General features: G+C 37.9%; 1 protein-coding gene across 2 annotated transcripts in view; it reads right to left on the bottom strand.

The window, feature by feature from the left end:
* TTC39B (tetratricopeptide repeat domain 39B) overlaps positions 1-22,744 on the bottom strand; it is a 148,832-nt gene that overhangs the window by 53,169 nt on the left and 72,919 nt on the right. For both annotated transcript variants that reach the window (XR_008959866.1, XM_057313444.1), the window contains exons 5-15: positions 21,805-21,936; positions 20,714-20,790; positions 17,222-17,289; positions 14,283-14,347; positions 8,336-8,441; positions 6,924-6,989; positions 5,388-5,496; positions 4,693-4,760; positions 4,543-4,602; positions 2,718-2,879; positions 2,001-2,092 (exon numbers count right to left, since the gene is read on the bottom strand). Coding sequence is in view for 1 of the 2 variants with exons in the window: in XM_057313444.1 (XP_057169427.1) it covers positions 2,001-2,092; positions 2,718-2,879; positions 4,543-4,602; positions 4,693-4,760; positions 5,388-5,496; positions 6,924-6,989; positions 8,336-8,441; positions 14,283-14,347; positions 17,222-17,289; positions 20,714-20,790; positions 21,805-21,936 (1,005 nt within the window). In the remaining variant the exon portion in view is untranslated. The remainder of the gene's footprint in view (positions 1-2,000; positions 2,093-2,717; positions 2,880-4,542; positions 4,603-4,692; positions 4,761-5,387; positions 5,497-6,923; positions 6,990-8,335; positions 8,442-14,282; positions 14,348-17,221; positions 17,290-20,713; positions 20,791-21,804; positions 21,937-22,744) is intronic.

The following is a 22,744-nucleotide window of genomic DNA, read 5'->3' on the forward strand; positions in this document are numbered from 1 at the left end:
ATGAAAAAGTGGTTTTGGTCCTATCTTCAGATTTGTCCTGACAAATCTTGAGGGTCCAGCTAACATATTATTTCTTGTAACATGAGCACAGGATATAGGATTCCATGTAAAAAGTTTTGTCATTAAATATGTTTGAAGGATGTAGTAGAGCTTCTCTCTTCCTTAACTTCCTCATCTCCAGTGGTCAGCTCCTCCCCTCTACCATACCCTCTCTTAGACCACTTTGGCACCTGTGACTTTGCTACCTTAAACAACATGGAGATTAAAGGCACCGACCCCCTCCCACATGGTCAAAAATCCACAGATAGCTTTTGACTCCCCCCAAATTTAACTGCTAACAGCCTACTGCTGACCAGAAACCTTACCAATAACATAAACAGTTGATTAATACATATATTGTATGTTGTATGTGTTAAATGCCATACTTTGACAGTAAAGTAGACTAAAGAAAAGAAAATGTTATTGAGAAAATCATCAGGGGGGCACCTGGGTGGCTCAGTCGGTTAAGCATCTGCTTTTGGCTCAGGTCATGATCCCAGAGTCCTAGAATCAAGTCCCGCATCGGGCTCCTTGCTCATCGGGGAGCCTGCTTCTCCCTCTGCCTGCAGTTCCCTCTGCTTGTGTTCTGTCTCTCTCTCTCAAATAAATAAAATCTTGAAAGAAAGAAAGAAAGAAAGAAAGAAAGAAAGAAAGAAAGAAAGAAAGAAAGAAGGAAGGAAGGAAGGAAGGAAGGAAGGAAGGAAGGAAGGAAGGAAGGAAGGAAGGAAGAAAAAGAAAATCATCAGGAAGAGAAAATGCATTTTCGGTATTGTACTGATCAAAAAAAAGTCCACTTGAAGGGGACCCACACAGTTCAAACTCATGTTGTTCAAGGGTCAACTGTACGTTAAATGTAGCATGATGTCCTATCAAATATCATCTTTTAGTCCTTTAACGTGCAGTGTTCCTTCCTTCAACAGGTCCTCTCACATGCTCTTCCCTTGGTCTGAAACTGTACCACCACAACTCCCTGCTGCCTCGGCGGCTCCTACTCTGCCTGCAGATACCATCTTAACCATTACTGGCTCTACACATATATAAATACCCTTCCTCCCATTGGAGAATGGTGGGGGGACAGTGAGCAGTGTTGACGATGCAAGTATTATCAGCTTCTGGCTTGCTAACTGTGGTCCCAATCACCAAAAGAGGAAAAAATACCAGGTTTGCTCAGGAAGACTAAACACAGTAAGTTTAACATGCTTTTGGGTGGCACAATTGGTTACACGTCAGACTCTTGGTTTTGGCTCAGGTCATAATCTCATGGTCCTGGGATTGAGCACCACATCGGCTTGGGACTCTCTCTCCCTCTCCTTCTGCCCTTCCCCCACTCTCTCTAAAATAAATAAATAAAATTTTTAAAAAATAAATAAACAAAAAATAAATAAAATGCTTTCACATTTTCAAGGAAAGGTGACAAATGGGAGCTGGCTATATGGGTCGGGAGCTCAGTCAGGAGGTCTGAACTAGGGATTTAAACTTGGCCTGGCTGAGATTTCCTAAGGTTGAGGCTCTAAGACATCAACATTTAATAGCTGGATAAAACAGGATGAGCCTACAAAGATACTGAGAAGGAATGGCAAGAAAAGTAGTTAAGAAAAAAAAATTAGTCGTGTATTATAATTTTGCCATTATTTGTGTGATAATTTCACTGATGTCTGGTTCCATTACAAGATTATAAACTCCACAAGGACAGGAGCCATGCCTGTTTATTCAACACCCAACACGGTACCCTTCACACAGTAGGTGCTCGAAAACAAGGTTACAGATGATGGACGGACACCAATCTAAACAAAGTTAAACAGATAAGTTCACAGCAGACCCTCTCTGAGTGTGGTTTTTAAGTGTTCCTGCACTGAATGAGTAGAAATTAAAGAAGATATGAAGGTAAAGTCTGGGAGAACACTTAGGGGGAAAGAAGGATATATCCAGGATGTGTGTCATAGCAAAAGTGCCTTGCTTACCTGAATAAAGTTACCACATCCTCTTTAGTTGCCGCTACATCCTCCTCTGGAAGCATACTCAAAATTGCAGCTTTCAAGAACACGTAAGTTGCCTGGAGGAAAGAAGAGAAGCAGCTAGTTATAGGGCATCTCTAGGTATGTGACATTTCTATCTTGCAAGTCAGGAATGACCTACAAACTGTCCAGAGGTAACATTTAAAAGGCACCAAAAAAAATAAATAAATAAAAGGAAAAAAATAAAGTCTTATACTGCCTGTTTCTACTGAGAAGACGTTTCAGTTAATTTTGACCATTTTCCTATTATACAACTGTAGTGTTTATGGTCAAGAAAGTACACAGAATGAACAGGGAACTGTTGTCTCATTTCTCCCAACTTCTCACAAATAGATCAGAATTAATTTTAACTATTATGAAAAGCCTTGTCATCAGGGCATCATAAAATCTATGGAAAAATTATCAAGGCTGTTGATACTGAATAACTTTTAAATGTAAGTACACTTCACCCTGAGAGGTAAGAACCTCTTTGTTGAAAAGGACTGTTTGGATGGCTTTTAGAACATGTAGAGCTAAAGACAGTGCTTCTATGCTGTAGGTACTTAATGCCTAAGTTGAGAAAGTAGTGTTGATGTCATACTTCTGAGCAATCGGTCCTAAAGAAAAATCATCCTGGACACTTACTAGCAAACAGATAACAGTAATGAAAACATAGCACTTTACCTTGGACCATTTACTTTCTTTGCAAAGCAGATCAGAATAATAATATGCCTCCATCCAGTTTTGTTGGAATACATAAATCCACATCAGCTCCCAGTAACAGAGATGGTGAAACTGTTTCCATTCTTCTTGAACTGAAATGCATTTTCGAAATATCTCTTGTGCCTATAAGTCAATTGCAGAAAGCTGATCATCCAGATATTAGACAAGGAGAAAATAACCTAATGGAAAAATACATAAATCACTTTGTACAAAAAGAACAAAAGCATCGCTCATTAAACCACTCAATGTGATGATAGATGTTCCTTTCCCTACATGCAATGATACAATTAAGCTCTGCCTCTTGATTTAGCTTCGTGAGGGGGCTGTGGGACTTTATAATGTGGGAGTAGTGAAGTTCCTTCCCAGGAAGATATAAAATGCAGAAGTCCTTTACCAAAGGACTGAAAATATAAAAGTCAGAACTCCCAGAAGTTAAAATATACCTTAAACAAAGTTAAAGGAAGGCTGGGAGAAGATATCACTACATCCACAACTGGCCAAAATTAATCCTTATCATATAACAATTCAATAAAATACTTGAAAAAAAAAGACAACTCAATGGGAAAATTGTCAAAGATATGAATAGGTAATCAGAGAAAAAGATATACAAGTGACAGACATACACATGAAGGAATTTGTAAACTGAAAAATATAAATTTAAAAATTAGATTCTCAGGGCACCTGGCTCAGTCGATTAAGCACCTGAATTTTGGTTTCGGCTCAGGTCACAATCTCCGGATCCTGAGATCAAGCCCCACGTCAGTCTCCAAACTCAGCTTGAGCTTGTCCCTCTTCCCCCCACTCAGCCCCTCCACCCCCACCCAGCTCTTGTGTGCATATGTGCATGCTCTCTCTCTCCCTAGAATAAATAAATAAAATCTTTTAAAAAATTTGATTATCATATTTTGGCTATGACATGGGCAAGAATACAACAGATAATGTCCAGAGTTGCCAAAGTGCATTGGAAGTAAGTATGCTCATATCTTTACAGGAGTTTAAAAGGAATAACCTTAGTTATTAACCTTAGTTAGGAGGGCAATTTGGCTAAATTTATCAAAATGCAAACATCTTTGACCTAGAAATCCTGATTATCAATATCTGTCTTATATAAATACACCTGTGCACAGAAATATACACTTGATGATGTTTACAACAGCATTATTTACAGTAGCCAAATGTCTATCAATAGTGGACTGCTTAAGTATCATATATCCATCTCATGGAATGAAACCCAGCCATCAAAAAGAATGAGGGAGATTTAGATACACTGACCTGGAAAGAAATCCAAGATGTATTGCAGGTAGAAAAAAAAAAATCAAAGAAAAATACATATGTTTGACCTCATTTGTGTAGAAGAAAATTATTTGTGAGTATACGTCTATGAAAAAGTCCATAGTCATCATCTTTAAGAAAACTAGTGAGTAATTTCCTTTGATGAGGAGTATGTGTAGTACAGTGAAGTTGTATCTTATGCAGGGGCTAGATTTCAAAGTCAATATGCAATACAGAAACTGATCAAGTTTTTTCAAATTCCTTTAAAGGTTGCCCACTTGTATTTTGTATATTCTACCCCAAGCTGACTCATGTATTTAATGTGTAATTATAGACTGTATTCAGTAATCTACATATAGAATGCGTACACAAAATTAAATTTGGGCATTTTAATGACATGTTTTGTCTATATTGCTGTCTAGTGCATATAGCTGAATTTACTTAAGCTGAATGAGTGTGACACAACCCCACCTTACAGACAACTCCCCAAGTTACTTCCCCCAAGATAAATTACCTCTTCCACATTCCCTTTCAGCAGCTCTATCCGGGCATGATAAAACAACATGAGGGAGCCCTGGGGAGAAAGGAAGCAGACAGACTGATCAGTGGTCAGCCCCGCCTGATTGGTTATGGCCGAAACATGCATTTCAAATTCTAAGCATACGTTTGGAAACTGCTGGAGGAAGGGTGCAAGGAGACTCTCTGCTTCCACAACATTCACTTCTCCTGTACCTAGAAATGCAACAGGAAAGGCCTCAGTCTTCATGAAACAGGGTAGATACTTATAAGTAATTCTCCACATTTCAGTAAAATATAGCAAACACCTATTTGTGGAAAAGATAAGAACTGTTAATTTGGCAAGACAAGTCCCACCCACGACTTTAGTTTAAGAAAGCTCTAGGACCGACTAATTCCTAAGAATGGAGGGAGTTATTGTTGAGTCCTAATTGGGCTTTCTGGGTTTAATAACAATATTAACTTAACTTCACCAAAAATTAAATTTTCTACTCAAAAAGAAATCTAATACAAATATGCTAAAATAGATCACCTTAAACAAACTTTACCAAATGTCTTTAGCGGAAAACAGATACAAAATATTCAGGGAAAGAAATCCTCCACCCCCCTCTGCCAAATGTTACTATGACAAATGTCACTATTTTTCATCTTTCCTCAAAAAAGAAAAAAAAAGTTAAGACATACAGACTACTAGCACTTAGTGATTTATTTTCTAATTGTTTTAATTGAAATATAATTAACATACAATGTTATCTTGGTTTCGAGGGTACAATCTAAAGTTTGTACTTACTCAGATGAAAGGTAATCAACTTTCAATGACATAAAACGTACTCCAGTCCTTACCAAGTATTAGGGAGATATAAGTATGAAAAGCTAGTATAGTTAAGCAGCATAGTGGAGACCTCATGCTTCTTCCTGATGCACCTTCCTGTAACTGCAGGAGGCCCAACTCCTGTGGGAAACAAATGCATTTCAGAAGGAGACAACATGACTGAAAAATCACATTCAGACACTACAGAGGCCGAGTTCCTGTGTCTCCACCCTCCAAGAAGGTGGTGTCTATTTTCCAAGAGCTTAGAAAAGGGGCAATGCTTGACCAGAAACAAAAGTTACATTTTAAATTGGCATGAGATAGATAATCTCACAAACTCTTTCATATTATGTGATTCTAGGGAGAGGATAAAGGCAGTGCTCATTTCATAGAAATGTTGTATTTCTCTGATAAAAATATTAATTTCTTCAAACATGCTGAGGATCTAAATATGAGGCATTATGGTGGGTATGAACAAATACAGGGTTTTTTTTACATTTTTTATTTAAATTAAATTAATTAACATATAATGTTTTCTGGGTTTCAGAGGTACAGGCCGGTGATTCATCAGTTTTATATGATACCCAGGGCTCATTACATCACATGCCCTCCTTAATGTCATGAACAAATACAGTTTTATCTTCAAAGACCTTTCCAACAAATAGGGAAGACACTACATGAACACACGGTCATATTAGAATGTGGTGAATGCCGTAAGAAAGATAAATGATTCCAACTTAGGAATACTTGAGCTTCACTGGGAGAGGATAAGGGAAAGTGTGAGGAACAGTGGACATTTATCTCAAACCTAATGGATGCAGAGGCTCTCAAGAGAACATTATTTGGGAGGCTGCTGGCCAGGGAGCGCATCCAAAATAGAGAGTAGCAGAAGCACAGAAAACAGAAAAGCACACGACCTGTCGGGGGGGGGGGGGGGGGGGGGCGGGGGCGGGGAAATAACAGTTTCTTATACTTGTTCTCATATAGTTCTCAAAACCTGCCCTTTTCACTAATAGGGACAGCTTTTGCAATAAGGCAATCTGGTAATAGCATACCGAGTGTTAGGTTTAATAAATGTTATCTACTACAAAAACAACCACACAGAAATATAATGAATGAAATTCATGGAAAACATTTCCTTGCTTAGTTTTATCATGAAACTTATAAAAGTGCAAGGAAACCCAAAATACTAGAAGTATACTTGGTCCATGTGAATCATAAAATGTGAGACATAGAAATCTAGCCTAATTTCCTGGTTTTACAGAACGCTCTGGGGTTGCTAAAAGATTAAGGAAGCATATTTTAACCACACAAGAGTACGAAAGTCCAGCAAGTAGCAGTGTTAGTAAAACATACTTTTTAATCCCAGAACTTAGGTAACAAAGTAAAAAATTTTAGCTTTCAATAGAAAAACCATCTCAGCTCCTGAAAAGTACAATCAAGACCCCAATGACTTTTTACTGTCCTGCAAACAAACTGTCAATAACTGTCATGCTAGTTATGAGAATTGCTGTATTGCCCTCATATTCATCTTTCCTGTCAAAACCATGATAAAATTAAATTTGTACCCTGTTTCCTGAAAATCCTATAAATTCTAGTAGTCTGATAATCCGTGCTGGTAAAAGGGAGAGCATCTGCAAGAAGAAAAAAGTATACTTGTTAGTGTATCTATCTACAGATAAATATTAACCTCCAAACAACTTAAAGTTTTAATAATTCGGTAATATGAAATATTAGATAAAGTTTGAACCACTATACATATCTCAATCATCACATATTACACATACAGTAGTCATTACTTGTGAATTAATTTCATTTAGCTAAGACAATGAACCTAAAAAATTTAAAAACAAACAAACAACAATGGCAAAAACCCTGGCCTTTTCAGGATGCTCTAGAGAATACTTGCTCCTCTTATGTGCAGTGATGAGTGAGTGCTGAGAAGGCAATCCCTCAGTGCCCACGTCCAAACAAGATCTCTTTTAATATCCTTTTCCAGAAAGCAAGTCTGTTGAATTCTGCATAATATGCAGGAGTCAACCAAAAGTGAACAGCATGGCACTACAGTTGCTTTCTAGAACATCCCTGGGAAGCAGTGGGGAGGGGAAATCCAGCCAGTGCAAGAGCAGGTCACCTGCTTGTTCGTTTTGCTAGGAGAGAAATGGCCACATGTGTGATTCTATACGGATTCATTGGCTGCATGGTCAGGGATTTGGAAGGAATATCATTGGAATATTAATGACAAGGAAGTCTGGGGAAGAGTATAGACCTTTCTGAATGAGCAAAAAACATGAAGATATTTGTGTCCCATGTGAATGTTCACCAAAGCCTGACCTCAGCAGAGGAGGATTTGAATAATCAAGTGAATAGGGTGACCTGTTCTAACAGTCAGCCAGCCTCTTTCCCCAGCCACCCCTATCATTGACCAACTGGGTTCGCAAACAAAGTGGCCACGGTGATGTACACACTTGTGTATATTATTCCCTTTACCACTGCATTTTCTCATTAATTCCAGTCAAACCTTAATAAATTTCAAAATCTCTATAAATAACAAGTTACAGTTTGACAAATACCTACTCAAACTCTCTGTCTCCCCCTCACAGCATCAAAATCATGCCTCAAGTTATATGGCTACTGCCTCACCTATTTTCAATTCCAGGGCCGCCATTGCTAGAGCAACAGTATTTCTGACGTGGAAATGGAACCAGATTCCAAGCTCCTTATTACCAAAAATGTTGCTCGTCCACTCAGAGTGCTGCATGCTTTCCCTTGTGTGCAATCCAAACCTAGTCTGAGCGTGTGCAGAACTTTACAACACATACTGGCCAAAGTCACCGCTGGGTCACAACACAGAAAAACTGATCCCACTCTAGACACTTGTCAACAAAACCCAGGCAGCGGTTCACACACAGTGGAGAAGGCTCTGGAAACCTTAGCTTCTTTTACAAAAGCTTCTGGCGGCTTTAAATTATTTACTTACCAAATTAAAGGCACCTATTCCAAGCTTGACACCCCCTTCAAACTCATAGAAGAACTGCTGTTCAACTTTGCTCTTCTGAATTACATGCAGGATAGAAAGACATTCTCTGGATTGAAGAAAAAAGTTATCACGTAAGTTTTACTATGACTCTGAAAATAAACGTGAAGTCAAATTTCACACTGACACACGATAAGATAAATGTGATCAGCCAAAACACTAGGCAATTTTTCAATGGAGGTGACTGTGCTGAGTTTAACCTAAAAGGCTACTCGGGTAATAGTCATTAAGGAAAAACTGACACACCATTTCTACCCTGTTTATCAGGAGCAATCTTTCTGGGCTGAAACAAGACAGGGTTCGAACATCAGCACACAGGACTCCAGAGCCACAAGACTGCAGGGCCGTGACCTCACAGCTTTCCAGCAATGTCTCACAGAAGACTTCCCAGGGGTGCTCCATCCTTCGGTTGCTGTGCACGCTTGAGCAACCCTACCTTCCACCACGTATCTGAGGTGCTACTGCCAAAAAGATGTGAATTTCAATGTGATGGCCATGATCTCAAACAGACCAAATACATTAGAGCTTGCAAGTAGGAAAGACTGAAAAAGGACAGCAAATGCCATCAAACTACACCATTTGTCTTTCTTTTTCCTATTCCATCCAAGCAAATCTTTCCAATTTCTCATTTTAATTTCTTTTCTGTATATTTCCCCCTTCCCTTTATATCTGCAAAAGGCAAATACTTAATCAGAGAAATGCAAATTAAAACAATGACAAAGATATAAAACTTGGTAATGGACAGGAATGGCTTACCAAATTGACAAATATATATTTTAAAGGTAATAAGAAATTACCAGGTACTATATATCACCTTGTGTAATATAATTATAAAGTGTACAACTTCATTTATGATATGTCCTAGCCAAATTAATTTAACCTGAATCTAATATGCCGATAGATCTAATTTCCAGTTTACAGGGAATATAAGGGGCTAGAAGAATGCTATGGACTGAATTAATTATGACCCCCCTCCAAATTCATATGTTGAACCTCTAAGGCCTAATGTGAGGATATATGAAAATAGGGATTTTTAGGAGGTAATTAAGGGTGGGGTCCTAATCTGATAAGACTGGTGACCTCAGAAGAGAAAAAGAGGGAGATTATTTCTCTCTTGGCCCTGGGAGGGCTGAGCAAAAAGTAGTTAACTGTCTGCAAGCCTGAAAGAGAGCTCTCTCTGACCATGCTGGCACTGATCTTAGACTTCCAACCTCCAGAACTGTGAGAAAATAAAATTCTGTTCTTTAAGCCACCCTGTCTGTAGGATTCTATTACGGCAGCCTGAGCAGACTAAGACATAGAACAAGCTACATGAAAACTCAAGGAAGCCATCAAACAAAGCCGTGGGATATTCTGTAAGATAACTGGCTTGGGCTTTTCAACAACCATCATGAATATAGAGACTGTTCTAGAATAAAAGATATTTAGTGGACATAAACATAGGATGTAGTAGACAGTCTTATGTTGCATCCTGGTATAGACATTCCAGCAGTAAAAGAAATTTGGGGCCAACCAGGAAAATGTGAAGACAGACTGAGTATTATATGAAATGAAGATTTATTGACATGGAAAAGTAAAGATCATTAACTGAAAAAAGCAGGTTACAAAAGAGGATGCACATTAAAAAGTACATGTATGTTTAGATTTGGACAGAAAATATTCTGAAATAATATATACTAAGGTTTAACAGCCATTACCACCGTGTGCAAAGAATATGGGGTGTGAATGTTAATATCTGCTCATCTACATTTTCCTATTTTCCTAAATATATATGTCACTTTTGTGATAATAAAGCATTATTTTAATGTTTTAAATGGAAAACCAGTGCTGGCAAAGGAAAGAACAAATAGACATATTCATCTACTTTGGTAAAAGGTGGTTATAGTATGGAGATTGGCAAACTACGGGGACATAAGCATGCTCATTCATTCATTTATTGTCTGTGGCTGTTTATACTCCACATAGAGTTGAGTATATTATTTTTCAGAATAATTTTTTCAATATATATCAAAAATCTTAAATACAGGCGTACCTCTGACCCAATAAATTAATTTTATTCTAAGGAAATAGCATGGATAAACACAAAACTTACCATAAGGAGAGATACTGTATTACTATTTATAATGAAAACATATAAACAAACTAAATAGGCAATAATGGGAAATTAATTAAAAAGGCAATCACATGAGTGTATATATTTATACATACACACATGTGGTATACCCACATAATAGAATGCTATATAGCCATTAAAATCCATGATGAACTAAAAATATTTAATGACCTAAAATTCTGTGACATGAAGTAAAAACGGAAATTTCAAAATGACATGAACTATATGATTTCATTACATAAAAAGATAATTATATATGCTCATACACATGCATTAAAAACTCAAACATCAAAATATCAATAGGATGGCAGAAGGTAGAAATGATTTTCAGAATTCTTTCCTTTTTTAATCAAAATATAAATGTTCTATTTTCTGTTAATAGATGATTGTTACAAAATTTTCAAATAACATGGAGAAAGTGTAAGGACCCTGACATGACTATCCCGCAGACAGGTGGTTACTGTTAACAGCCTGGTATATAACCTTGTAGGTGGTTTTATGCTTTAGTAAGAACGCAATCTTTAAAAACCACAAATGGGATCAAATAGTATATACTGTTCTATAGGTTATATTGATGATTTCCCATGAAAATGCATGAGAGCTACCTTATTTTTTAACAAATGCATATTACTCTATGCTATGGAATAATTTATTTAACCAAATTCCTATTGTTAAATATTTACATTGTTCCCAAATTTTCCATATTATAAACAATGCTGCTAAAAGTGTGCTTGTACATTCATGAAGTACTTTTCCTACATTAAATACTGTTAACTATAGTTAATCTATCACAACTATCCTTAGGATAAATTCCCAGAAAAGGGACTTCTGAGATCAAAGGTGATACACTTTCTTAATTTTGATACATATTGTTGGAACATCCCTCAGGAAAATTCTATCAATTTAGATTCCCACCAACTTATGAGCTCCTCACACTGTCATTTTGCCCTGAATCATCTGTATCACATTTCCCTTTGTATTTTTTATTATGGTATATTTCGCCCTGATGAAAACTGAAATGTTTATTTGGTCAAGTCAGTCTTTTATGGTTCCTGATTTTACGTCATACTCAAAAAGGCTTCTGAAATTGACATCATGTATCTACTGATACGATAGATTACGAAAGGCACGATATCACTTGTATGCTATTCTTGCCATAGATGCAAAATCTGGATGTAATCATGAAGAAACATCAGATTAGTTCCCACTGAGAGACATACTACAAAATAACTACCCAGTATCTTCCAAAAATGTCAAGGTCATAAAAATAAAGAAAAACTGAGGGACTCTTCCAGATTAAAAAAAACTGAAGAGACATAATAACTAAATGCAACATCCCCGATCCTGGATTCAATCCTGCACCAGAAAAAGGATATTTTTGGTGGGACAATTAGAGAAATCAGAGTAAAATCAGTAGAGTAGTTGATAATACTGCGTCAATGTTAGTTTTTTGGTTTTAATAATCATATTGTGGTTCTATAAGATGTTAACATTGGTGACTCTGGATGAAAAATATATAAAAATTCTTTGTAAAAATTCTGAAGTTATTTCAAGGTAAAAAATTTTTAAATAAAAGTTTAAAGGCTTTTGTGCTTTAGGACTATAAAAAATATTTTCCTATGTTTTCGCTAGTACCCTTTTACAAATATTTTAATATTAGAGGCGCCTGGGTGGCTTGGTCAGTTAAGCATCTGACTCATTGTTTCGGCTCAGACATTTAACCAACTAAGCCACCAAGGCATACATATCATCTAAAAAGTCAAGAGCAGCACCTGGGTGGCTCAATCAGTGAAGCGTCTGCCTTTGGCTCTGGTCCTGATCCCAGGGTCCTGGGATCGAGTCCCACGTCGGGCTCCTTGCTCAGCAAGGAGACTGCTTCTCCCTCTCCTGCACCCTCTGCTTGGCATGCACATGCTCTCTCTCTCTTTCAAATAAAACAAAAAAACAAACAAAAAAATCTTTGGAAAAAAAAGTATTTCAAGAGGAAAACTGAAAACAATATGTCAGTTTCCCAAAACTCCTCCCTACCTCCACGCTCTTGGATGGAATATAATTTTATGAAATTACTTTGGGTAAAATTGTCTCTTAAAATACTAAATCTTGGTTCTGCTCTCACTAATGGGGCTCTGCTTCTAATAATGACACACATACTAGCTTATATTAGATTAACCCTCCCACAGATAACAGTTATGAACTTTGGAATTTAAATATATATTTAAAATGCATTTTCAGGCACTGGAAAGTGAAAACAAAAAGTAGTTAGAAACTGGAGAAGAGCTGAACTTCGAAAGATGGGAGTATCTCCCACACGGACTTTGCATTTACATAGATAGTCAGCTGAAAGTGCTCTTGAAACCCCACAACATGGGCTGCCTAGAACTGATACAGAAAGCCACAGTCCTACTGCTGGGGCTCCTGGGTGGCTCAGTTGGTCAAGTGTCTGACTCTTGGTTTCGGCTCAGGTCGTGATCTCATGGGTCATGAGACTGAGCCCCACCTCGGGCTCTGTGCTCAGAGGGGAGTCTGCTTGAAGATTCTCTCCCCCGGCCCCTCCCTCCACACTTGGGCACACCACATGCGCACTCTCTCGCTCTCTCTCAAATAAATAAATCTTTATGAAAAAAGTCTGATACTGCATTGTGGGGTTTATAATATATATAAGTGTACTATCACAAGAATAGCATAAAATACAAGTGGTAAATGAAACTATATTTTCACAAAGTTCTTGTATTTTATGGGCAATAGTACAATATTAACTCTAAGTTGACTGTGATAAGAAGGATATTATAATCACTACAGTGACCTCTAAAAAAATCAAAGAGGGCTACAACTAAGAAAACAATAGAGTGATTGATTACACTGGAATATATATGTATTTTTTAAATTTTAGTAACATAATAAAAGGCAAAAAAGAAGTGAGAAAACCAAATGAGGCAAGAGAACAAGAAAAGTAGTAGCCGAAAGTGCAAACAAATCATTTGTTATACTGAATAAAAAAGCAAGACCCAACTATAAGCATGTATAAGAACTGCAATTTAAATATAAAAACAAAGATAGGTTTAAAGTACAAGAATATATGACATATTACACTTAACACTAATTATAAAAAAGTATGAGTAGTTAAATTAATACCAGACAAAACAGACTTCAAGACAAGAAATATTATAAGGAGTTATGTAGAGACAGTTTTTAATGATAAAAAGGTTAATTCATTAGGAAGATAAAAAAAATAAAATATATACATAAACTTAATAACAGAGGCTCTAAATATACAATGCAAACACTGATGGAACTAAAGAGAGAAATGGGTAACCCCAGAATCAAAGTTGGAGATTTTTAACTCTGTGAGCAAATGATAGACCAACTAGATAAAACTCAATAAGGATATAGAAGATCCGGACAACACTATGGGCTACCTTAACCGAGCATTTGAATCGCTGCAGAAAATTCTATCAGGCAGTGCTGCTCTAGAGTCTAGACCGAAGACATACCCGTAATTTTAAATATAGAAATCGATTTTAGGAGAGAGAAACTAAGATTTCTCTGTAATTAGAAATTATGTCAGTAGCTTTTTTTTTTAGCCATTTTTCTCAAGATTGCATTTAAACTGAAATTCTGTTGTTCTATACCACTAAACACATACACAGTAAGCCAAAAAATCAAGTGCCTTTTTACCAACACCAAATAAAACCTAGTCATACTTCATGAGAATTCTGAAGTACGAATTGGACGGAGTACAAGAATCATTTAAAAACAACATCTTAATTTTTAACTTACTTATATATTTGGTAACTTGTCCTAATTTTGAGTCCACCTTTGATGAAGTTGATCATATTTTCATCCTGAAAACAATTCAGTTAAATAATTAGATCCTTTAGCAAAAGATTCTTTCACTGTTCTTTTATATATTTGTGTGATTAGAACAATACACTATCTTTTGAGGACATAATTTTTAAATTAAAACATTCTTCTTGCTTTACATTTGAAATGCTCTTCTGTAATTTTTCTTCCAAGTTAGATGGCAAAAAGAAGAACGCATTTTAAAAATCTTTGCATTACTTCAAGCAAGTAATTAAGGAAGTAATCCTTACCACTCAGTGGCCAAATATGTTAGTCCAAATCTACTGTGATAAACATCATCTAATGTGCAATTTTCTTAAGGGTTTGACAGAATCCAGAATGGGTGATTTAAGGATATGCTCTAAGGACAAACTTTCCAGTTCATCACACTCCAGTAAACGGGATGATGGTTCTTCTTTTGCAGGGTACTTTAGCATTCAGTCTACATTTAACACCGTAAATTTCACTCGTATACATTTCTAGAACAAAAATTACTGATCTGGATTCTAAACTGATTGTCACTAATATGCAGGGTTTTTTTGGAGAAAAAAATCATTTCACTTTTCTTTGCCTGATGGTCTTCAACCATAAAGTTGAGGCAGAGAGCCTAAGTGAATTATCATTTTGAGGGTCAGCATTCTAGGATTCCAAGAGACTCTCTTAATAAATTATATCGAAAACTGCTTAAAAGAAGTTAATCTAACAGTGCTAATGAAGACAGACCCGTATTTCACATTTCCAAGGAGAATATTTTTCTAGTCTATTGATAATGGAGAAATACTCTGGTATTTATTTCCTGTACACTTCAACATCCTTCTAAAGCAAGAGGAAAATTTACTTTAGCTTACAAATGTCATTAATTATTAAATCTTAACATTTAAATTATTATAAGAATCAATAAATACAAAATTCACTATGCAACTTAAATGTTTATCTTCTTATTTTAAGGAAACTTATGATTACACAAATTCCAAGACTGGCCTGGAAACAATTTCCTAATCACATTAAAATCTGCCTCAAATAATAATTTTTCATTTCGTGATTCACCAAACATTTACTGAGTGCCTATTTTACACCAGGCATCTGAATGCAACATCAGACAAAAGCAATACAAGGTGCTAAGGACTGGAGTCATGCACACGGATGGAGATATGCACAGGATGTCATGAGAGCACACAGCAGGGGAGGGGGTGGCATGGAGAGGCCCACAGAAGCTTCCTGGAAGCATCAGGGCTTAAGGCACAAAAAATGATTAGGAAGTGGCCAAATGAAGGAAGGCAAAGCAGATGCGAACCTTGCGAGCCAAGGGAAAAGTCAAGCGGAAGGAAAGGCAAGGAAGCATTAACGATCCTGGCGTGCCTGGCCATCTGTGCTTATGTAAGTCAGCACCGCCACAGAAGCTTCAGCAAGACAAAACTAAGGAGTAAGAAAGCTACCTCTACCGTGCCACTCAGGTACGCAACACACCTGTCACTAGCATCTGAGGCCATGGGTAAGAGGGGAGGAGGGAATTTGGGAGAAGATACCAGTTTAGTTTGAAAAAGCCTCCCCCGCCTTGCTGATATTCTGATCCGGAACCACTGCCATAGCCCATGAGAGCGACTCACTGCTAAAGCACAGCAATGACAAGGTGAGATTCTCATCTCTGAGAGGGTGCTCAGCTGCACAGTGGACAATGAGCTGGAGGTTAAGAGAAATGAGAGCCAGAGGGTCAGTAGGTCGCTGTGCCGTCTAAAGAGCTGATGAACACCCCCACTAGAACACTCACAGAAGGAAGAGGAAGAGATGGCACCGCTAAATCTTCAAAAGGTAAAAGAAGCATGAGCATTAAACTGGATATGGAGGCATGAGAAAGAGGGAGGTATCTTGGATATCTCCCAGATGTTTAATTACAAGTCCCCCACATTTAAAATAAGCCTTCAAATCCCAGATTTAATCGTCAAATCCCCATTTGGAAAACACATCAGAAAAACTGGGGGGCCTCCGTGACTAGCATTATGCTTACTGAGGCAGTAAGAATGAGGTTTTCAACCAGACTTCATAATTTGTAGGGTTTTAGGAAACAGGGTCATAGACCAGATTGATTCAATTTTATTAAACCAAATCCAACCGAAAAAGTCAATCTCCAGGAAAAAAAAAAGAAAAGCAACTCTCAATACAATGTAAAACATTGTGATTGAGGAAAATTTTCAATTTTACAATTGCATTTCTGCCCCCTTACAATCTTGACCCTACCTCTACTCCCAATGTATCCATCACCTCCACCCATGGGGCCATGATGCTTTAACAGTTCCTGGAGGTAAAATTAAAATGTCCTTTAAAGAAAGGTATTCATGGTTTGGTCTAGTGACTTTTTAAATCTGCTCTTCCAAAGGAAGAAATTAAAGCAAGAAAGGGGCATGAGAATAGAAAGAGGGGGAAAAATAAAATCTGAAGTATATATGAAAACCCTCGCACTCAAAGCATGCATTCACCGAGCTTTGCATCTGTGTAAGAAGGGAATGGGCAAGGATGAAGATGCCTCTCTTGCCCCGGGCCTGTAGCCCTCTACCATTAGCAAATGCAAAGAGGGATAATCCCACACTTCTCATGCAGAGAAGCATCCAGAAATTAGGTGCAGTAGTTGCAAAACAGTTCCTTTACAAGGCAGTGGTTCCCAATAGACTGAAATTCAAAACAGACTCCAAGTGCATTTGAGTAGGAACAAAGCTCCCTGGGGTCATCTTTCAGTCCAAGTTTATCAGAACGACAAGTATCTTCCATTACAAGTCTAAGTCAAAAGAACTGAAGCACTGACATAGAATGAGCCCCATTTTTTCTATGTAGTACTGGCAGGCTTCCCCAGCCTTACTGATTCGAAGCCAAACATTTATTACCTGCACAAACGTGAGTGCTGCTTTCTGTAGGAGACACTCGGCATAACAGATTTCGGCATGCATTTCCTCTATTAAAAACAAATAAAATTACATTAAGGAAAATCCTGTGTCCACAGTAATTGCTCTGAGATGTTCAGGAAAGACTCGTAACTCAATGAACCCAAGAGAGACACAAAAATCGAGGTTGCTTTGGTCCTTCCATAAAAGCAGAATGATGACCTTGGTTCTCAGTCCTCAGCAAGATTTTTCCTAGAATGTGTAAAAGGATTTAAGGAAGTCATCTTTGGCTCCACTCAAATATAACTGCAAAGAGTCAGGCGCTTGGTGCCAGAGACCCGAACTCAGCTCACAAGAGGAAACCAAAATTTAAAAGCACTTAAAAAAAATTATTTTTTAATTTAACAGTAACAGGTAAGTTTAACAGAGTTATGGAGATTGAAAAAACTATCTTAAATTTATGAATTCTAGCTTCTAAAATATGAAGGTATGATAATCATGGCAATGATCAGACACACTATTAACTTAAAGGGAAAGCAACAGTTCTCTGGAGTTCTGTGAACAAGTATGGACCAGCATGCCCAAGGCATGACTCCTCACACACAGAAGACATGATATAAAAAGAGCTCGCACTAGCACAATTTCAGGCTATTTTGATCACTGAGATATCTAGCACAGGAACAAGGCACTGACAAAAGGGACTCTGTAAAGCTATGTATATCCCAGGGACATATGGAATGCCCCAAAACACATGGCCTGTCTTCCTAAACAATACCTTACACTTGCAGAGACTGGGGTGGGAGGGAAATCTTTGCATTTTTGCATAAACAAAATCAGCAGATTCCTGATTTATCCATGGGATGCAAATTGGCATTTTTTTTTTTTTTTTAAGTAAACGAGCTTGGGGTATTTAACAGCCTGGATTGGAGGAAAAGTTCTGCCATGTTGTGGGTATCCATCTCTCTCTGCTGCTGGCCACCTCATTTATAAAATTCAGCTAGTAACATCTTCACTTCACAGCTAAAGAATCAGATGAGGTGCTGAAGGCTGAAATTACAAAGAAGCAATAGGGGTGAAGATCCTTCCACCGCCTGCCTACAGATGGGGCCAGCCTTGCGGAGTTAGGGCCTGTGCATGTTCTGGCAGCCATCACCAGGCAGGATCTCGGTGCTTCGGAACGCCTCACCTCTAAGTGTGCCTCCGGATTTTCTCAGCGTTCAGGGGAATAAAAAGTGGAGTCTTCAATTTTTACAGAGCCACCTGAATTTCCTCTTCCTAGGAACATTTGTAACAAAGTGGAAATAGTTTGGATTAACTCACTTTGAAAGTCTGCTCAGTGACACAGATTGCTGGCTTGGGTGTGTGCGGGGAAGACCAGTGGCGCTCCTGTGACGAAGCACAAGGTGTGTAAAGGGAGGAATGTGAAAATAGTCTGGAAAGGTAAGTCGGGGCTCAGTGATGGACAACCTTCAGTGTCAGAGACTGGGCTTGATTCAACAGGTAACACTGAGTCCGTGCAGAGGTCTGAGCAGAAGGATTGACTGCATCAGGGTTAAGTTATAGATGGACAAAACTCAGAGCAGCTAAAGAAGCAACAAGAAGGCAGAGATAAACGGCAAGAAAATTTGAACTCTGTATACCATATGTAAGTACCCTTCATGTTAAATCCCTTTCACATCCTAAGCACTGCATTTACATATCTGTTTTTAAAGGAAATTTGAAAACCATTCAGGGCAATATGCCAGCCCCGAGAGAAGAATGGGTGTGTTCCATGTTAAACCCACGAAAAGTTTAATTAAATATACTGAGTCCTGCAGACAACCAGCCACTCAAGGATGTAAATGAAAATTACCAAGAGGAAAAACAAATCACATACTAAAGCTACAATGTTTTGACATGCTCCCTTGAACACAAAGTCTGTTTGGGTTGCAGTGACAGCCAAACTCATTAGGAATAAAATGCAACTTAATTTATAAAAGTCGTATTCCTTCACTCTGGTTGATTTATATTGGGCAGTTCCCCAGGTCTCAAAATTAGCTGTTTGGCATTTATGAATAGGTATCTTACCAGAACATCTCTTAATTATAAATTCCTTAGTCTACTGAAGGAAATAGCTTCACCATGCTAAAATGTTAGCTAAGCATGCCTTTGGATGTAAAAGTCTAAATAAACCTGTTTTTCAGAATATGCTATAGTCAAAAGCTAATTTATGTTTATTATTTTCTAATTAAGGTTTTATTTTTTAAAGCAGCTTTAGGTGTGCAGCAAAATTGAGGGGAAGGTACAGAAATTTCCCATGTATCCCTTGCCCCACCCTCCCCTGATGAACTGATGAACTTCTGTTGACAAATCATAATCACCCAACGTTCATAGTCTACATTACAATTCCTTCTTGGTGATGTACATTCTATGGGTTTGGACAAATGTATAAAGACATGGATCCATCATTATGATATCTCACAAAGTTTTTTCACTATCCTAAAAATCCTCTGTGCTCCACCCATTCACCCCTACACCCCATCCCTGGACAACCACTGATCTTGTCACTGTCTCCACAGTTTTGCCCTTTCCAGAATGTCATATGCTTGGAATGATACAGCATGATCCCTTTTCAGATTGGTATCTTCTACTCAGTAATATGCATTTAAGGTCACTCTGTGTCTTTTCATGGCTTGATAGTTCATTTCCTTTTAGTGCAAAATAATATTCCATTTTTCTGGATGTACCACAGTTTATTTACCCATTCACGTATTGAAGGATATCTTGGTTGCTTCCAAGTTTTGGCCATTATAAATAAAGCTGCCATAAACATCCACAGGCAGACATAAGTTTTCAGCTCCTTTGGGTAAATATTAAGGAGACTGACTGCTGGATTGTATGGTCAAAGTATGTTTAGTTTTGTAAGAAATTGCCAAACTATCTCCCAAAGTAGCTGTACAATTTTGCATTCCCACCAGCCGTGAATAAGAGTTCCTTTTACTCTACATCTTTGCCAACATTTGGTGTTGTTGGTGTTTCAGATTATAGACATTCTAATAGGTGTATAGTAGCATCTCGTTGTTTAGTTTCTTTTTTAATAATTAGTAATAAGTAAATTATTCCAGATTTTCTGAAGTGCCATGTACAAAAACATTATAAAAAGATAAGAACGCAGCACCATCTACTTTCAAGATGTCTAACATAGGAATGATTCAACATTTCCCTCATCCATATGTGAACATTTCGTTCCCTTTTCTACAAGCCTACAAGAGAAAGTGTGGGGTGCAGTGGAAAGAACTGTGGCTTACAGAAAGGCAGATCAGCTTTGAACCCCACTCTGCTACGTGGGGAATCCTGGGCATTAACCAGTGGTTACTTCTGCAGGGTGAGTATCATGGGAAAGAGCAAAAGGTATTCCATTTCCTTTATATTCTACACGCAAGTATTGAATTTTATGAGTATGACCATGTTTTAACTTTTCAAAGACGAAAAACTTAATCTTTAAATGAGTCTTACCTTCAGTCAGCTGTTCCAAGGATCCTCTAGAAAGAAGACTTGAGAAAGATTCTACCACTGTGCATTTTTTCCTGTATCTGTGGAGAGCAAGCAGAAGGGGAGATGGGAAACAGAAAGAAAAAGTGACAATAAATCAGACCAAGCTCATTTTCCTCTGACATTCATTTTTGTCACAGTCACACCAAAGAGTTACCAGGGAGAAATGCTAAACCCTAAGTCTGTGGCGCACAGACCACCCTTCCCACCAACGCACAGCCAGCGCCCAGTACTGGGCTGGCACCCTGTGGGCACTCAATCCATGCTTACTGGACAAGTGAGTGGACAAACCCACGCAGAACAATGAATGCTAACCCTGCCAAGCACTGCCCTGATCTGTATGGCTGAAATCAGTATTTCTGGGGTAAGAGCCACCGCGGATTAAGAATCACTTAGACTGCAGTATTTGGAAACTCTCTTCATTCATAGGGTTGCAACATAATCACATGAGGATACAGTTTCATGTTAAACTTTACCAATGCTAGTTAACAGCTGTTGCTGGGGGCTTACTATACATACAGAGCAAAGATTAAAATAAAACTGAAAATTTGTCTCATTTTCACGAACCAGAAGTGCTCAAATATATCCTTTTAGACAAATAAAGCTCTCCCTTCTGAATAGGCAGTATCTCCCACATAAAGGGACATACTGGCTTGGCAGGCAGTAGCTGAATTCATCCACCCCAGGAAGACCCTTGAGAGATACATGCTGCTGACCCCACAGACATAGGAAAAGGAAAAGGAAAGAAGAAAAGAAAAGAAAAAAGAAAAGAAAAGAAAAGAAAAGAAAAGAAAAGAAAAGAAAAGTGGGGGGGAAGGTAGAGGTACAGATGCCAAGTGTTTGGCCAAACAAGAATCTACTATAATTCCTAAGAGTAAATTTTAACTCTGTTACATAGAACTACGTGAGGCCAGGAGGCTTGGAAGTACAAGTCCCTTACTACAATTGGGGCGAACTTCAAACAGAGCTCTCCATCAGGCAAACCTCATTCACTTTGTCACACAGACATAAAGGTTTGTAGTTGTATCTCAAGCATTTAATTACTCAGTTCATACTTTTGGCAGGTTTGTAATGCGTCCTTCATGGCGGAAATGCCGTTTTGGATGTCCTGTTGCTCGAAGGTCATGACGGCCTGCAACACCACAATGGTACTATAGCCCAAGGCATGGTACATACTCTCCTTAGCCCTGGAGGCAGAACACAGGGAATTAATACTTTCTGATTCAATTTAAAAAGCATGCAGGTCTTGTCTGATACTAACCAGGAGAAATCCTAGTAAAAGCATATTGTGACTTTATAGTGATAACTTTTACACACATAATCACCGAAATAATATAGACTGTGAAAGGCATGTCCTAAAAAACTCAAATATCAAGGACTTTCCAAATTAAACCTACACAGGCAGCACAGAATGTTCCAGGTTGAAGCAGAAGCCAACAATTGTTTTTCCCTGTTTCAGCACAAGGGGGCAGGCTGTGGACTCTTTTCCTTGAAAACCTTTCAAAGCAAACCAATTCTGCCCAGTTGAACACCAGGCAATATGCGTACTATCTTTAGCTCTGATACAAGTATTAAAATAAAGTCCACTGGAAATGCATTTTGTGACAGAGAGATTCTGATATATTTTCAGATAAAGACTCATTTTTTAAAAAAACAAAACAAAACAACAACAACAACAAAAAAACAGCTTCTCTCCACTCCCAGCCAGAGGCCAAAGGAAAGCAAGACTTCTGCAGTAAATTAGGTCGGCCACAACAGGCCCAGGCAAAAGTACATTTTAGACCTCATATCTAATCTAATCCCATTATCTATAATTCCTGATTAAAGTTCTTGACAACTCCAATTACTAAATTATCAGTTGAGAATTGCATGGATTCTTAAGGGCATTAATTAGTCTTAATGTATGGGCACCCCAGACGTTAGGGCTGTGAAAACCTCACTATCTCTTTCTCAAAACTTCTCATTAGGTTGATTTGTTATAAGATTTAAAATATT

Source organism: Ursus arctos, unplaced genomic scaffold, assembly GCF_023065955.2.
Source record: "Ursus arctos isolate Adak ecotype North America unplaced genomic scaffold, UrsArc2.0 scaffold_18, whole genome shotgun sequence".
NCBI lineage: Eukaryota > Metazoa > Chordata > Mammalia > Carnivora > Ursidae > Ursus > Ursus arctos.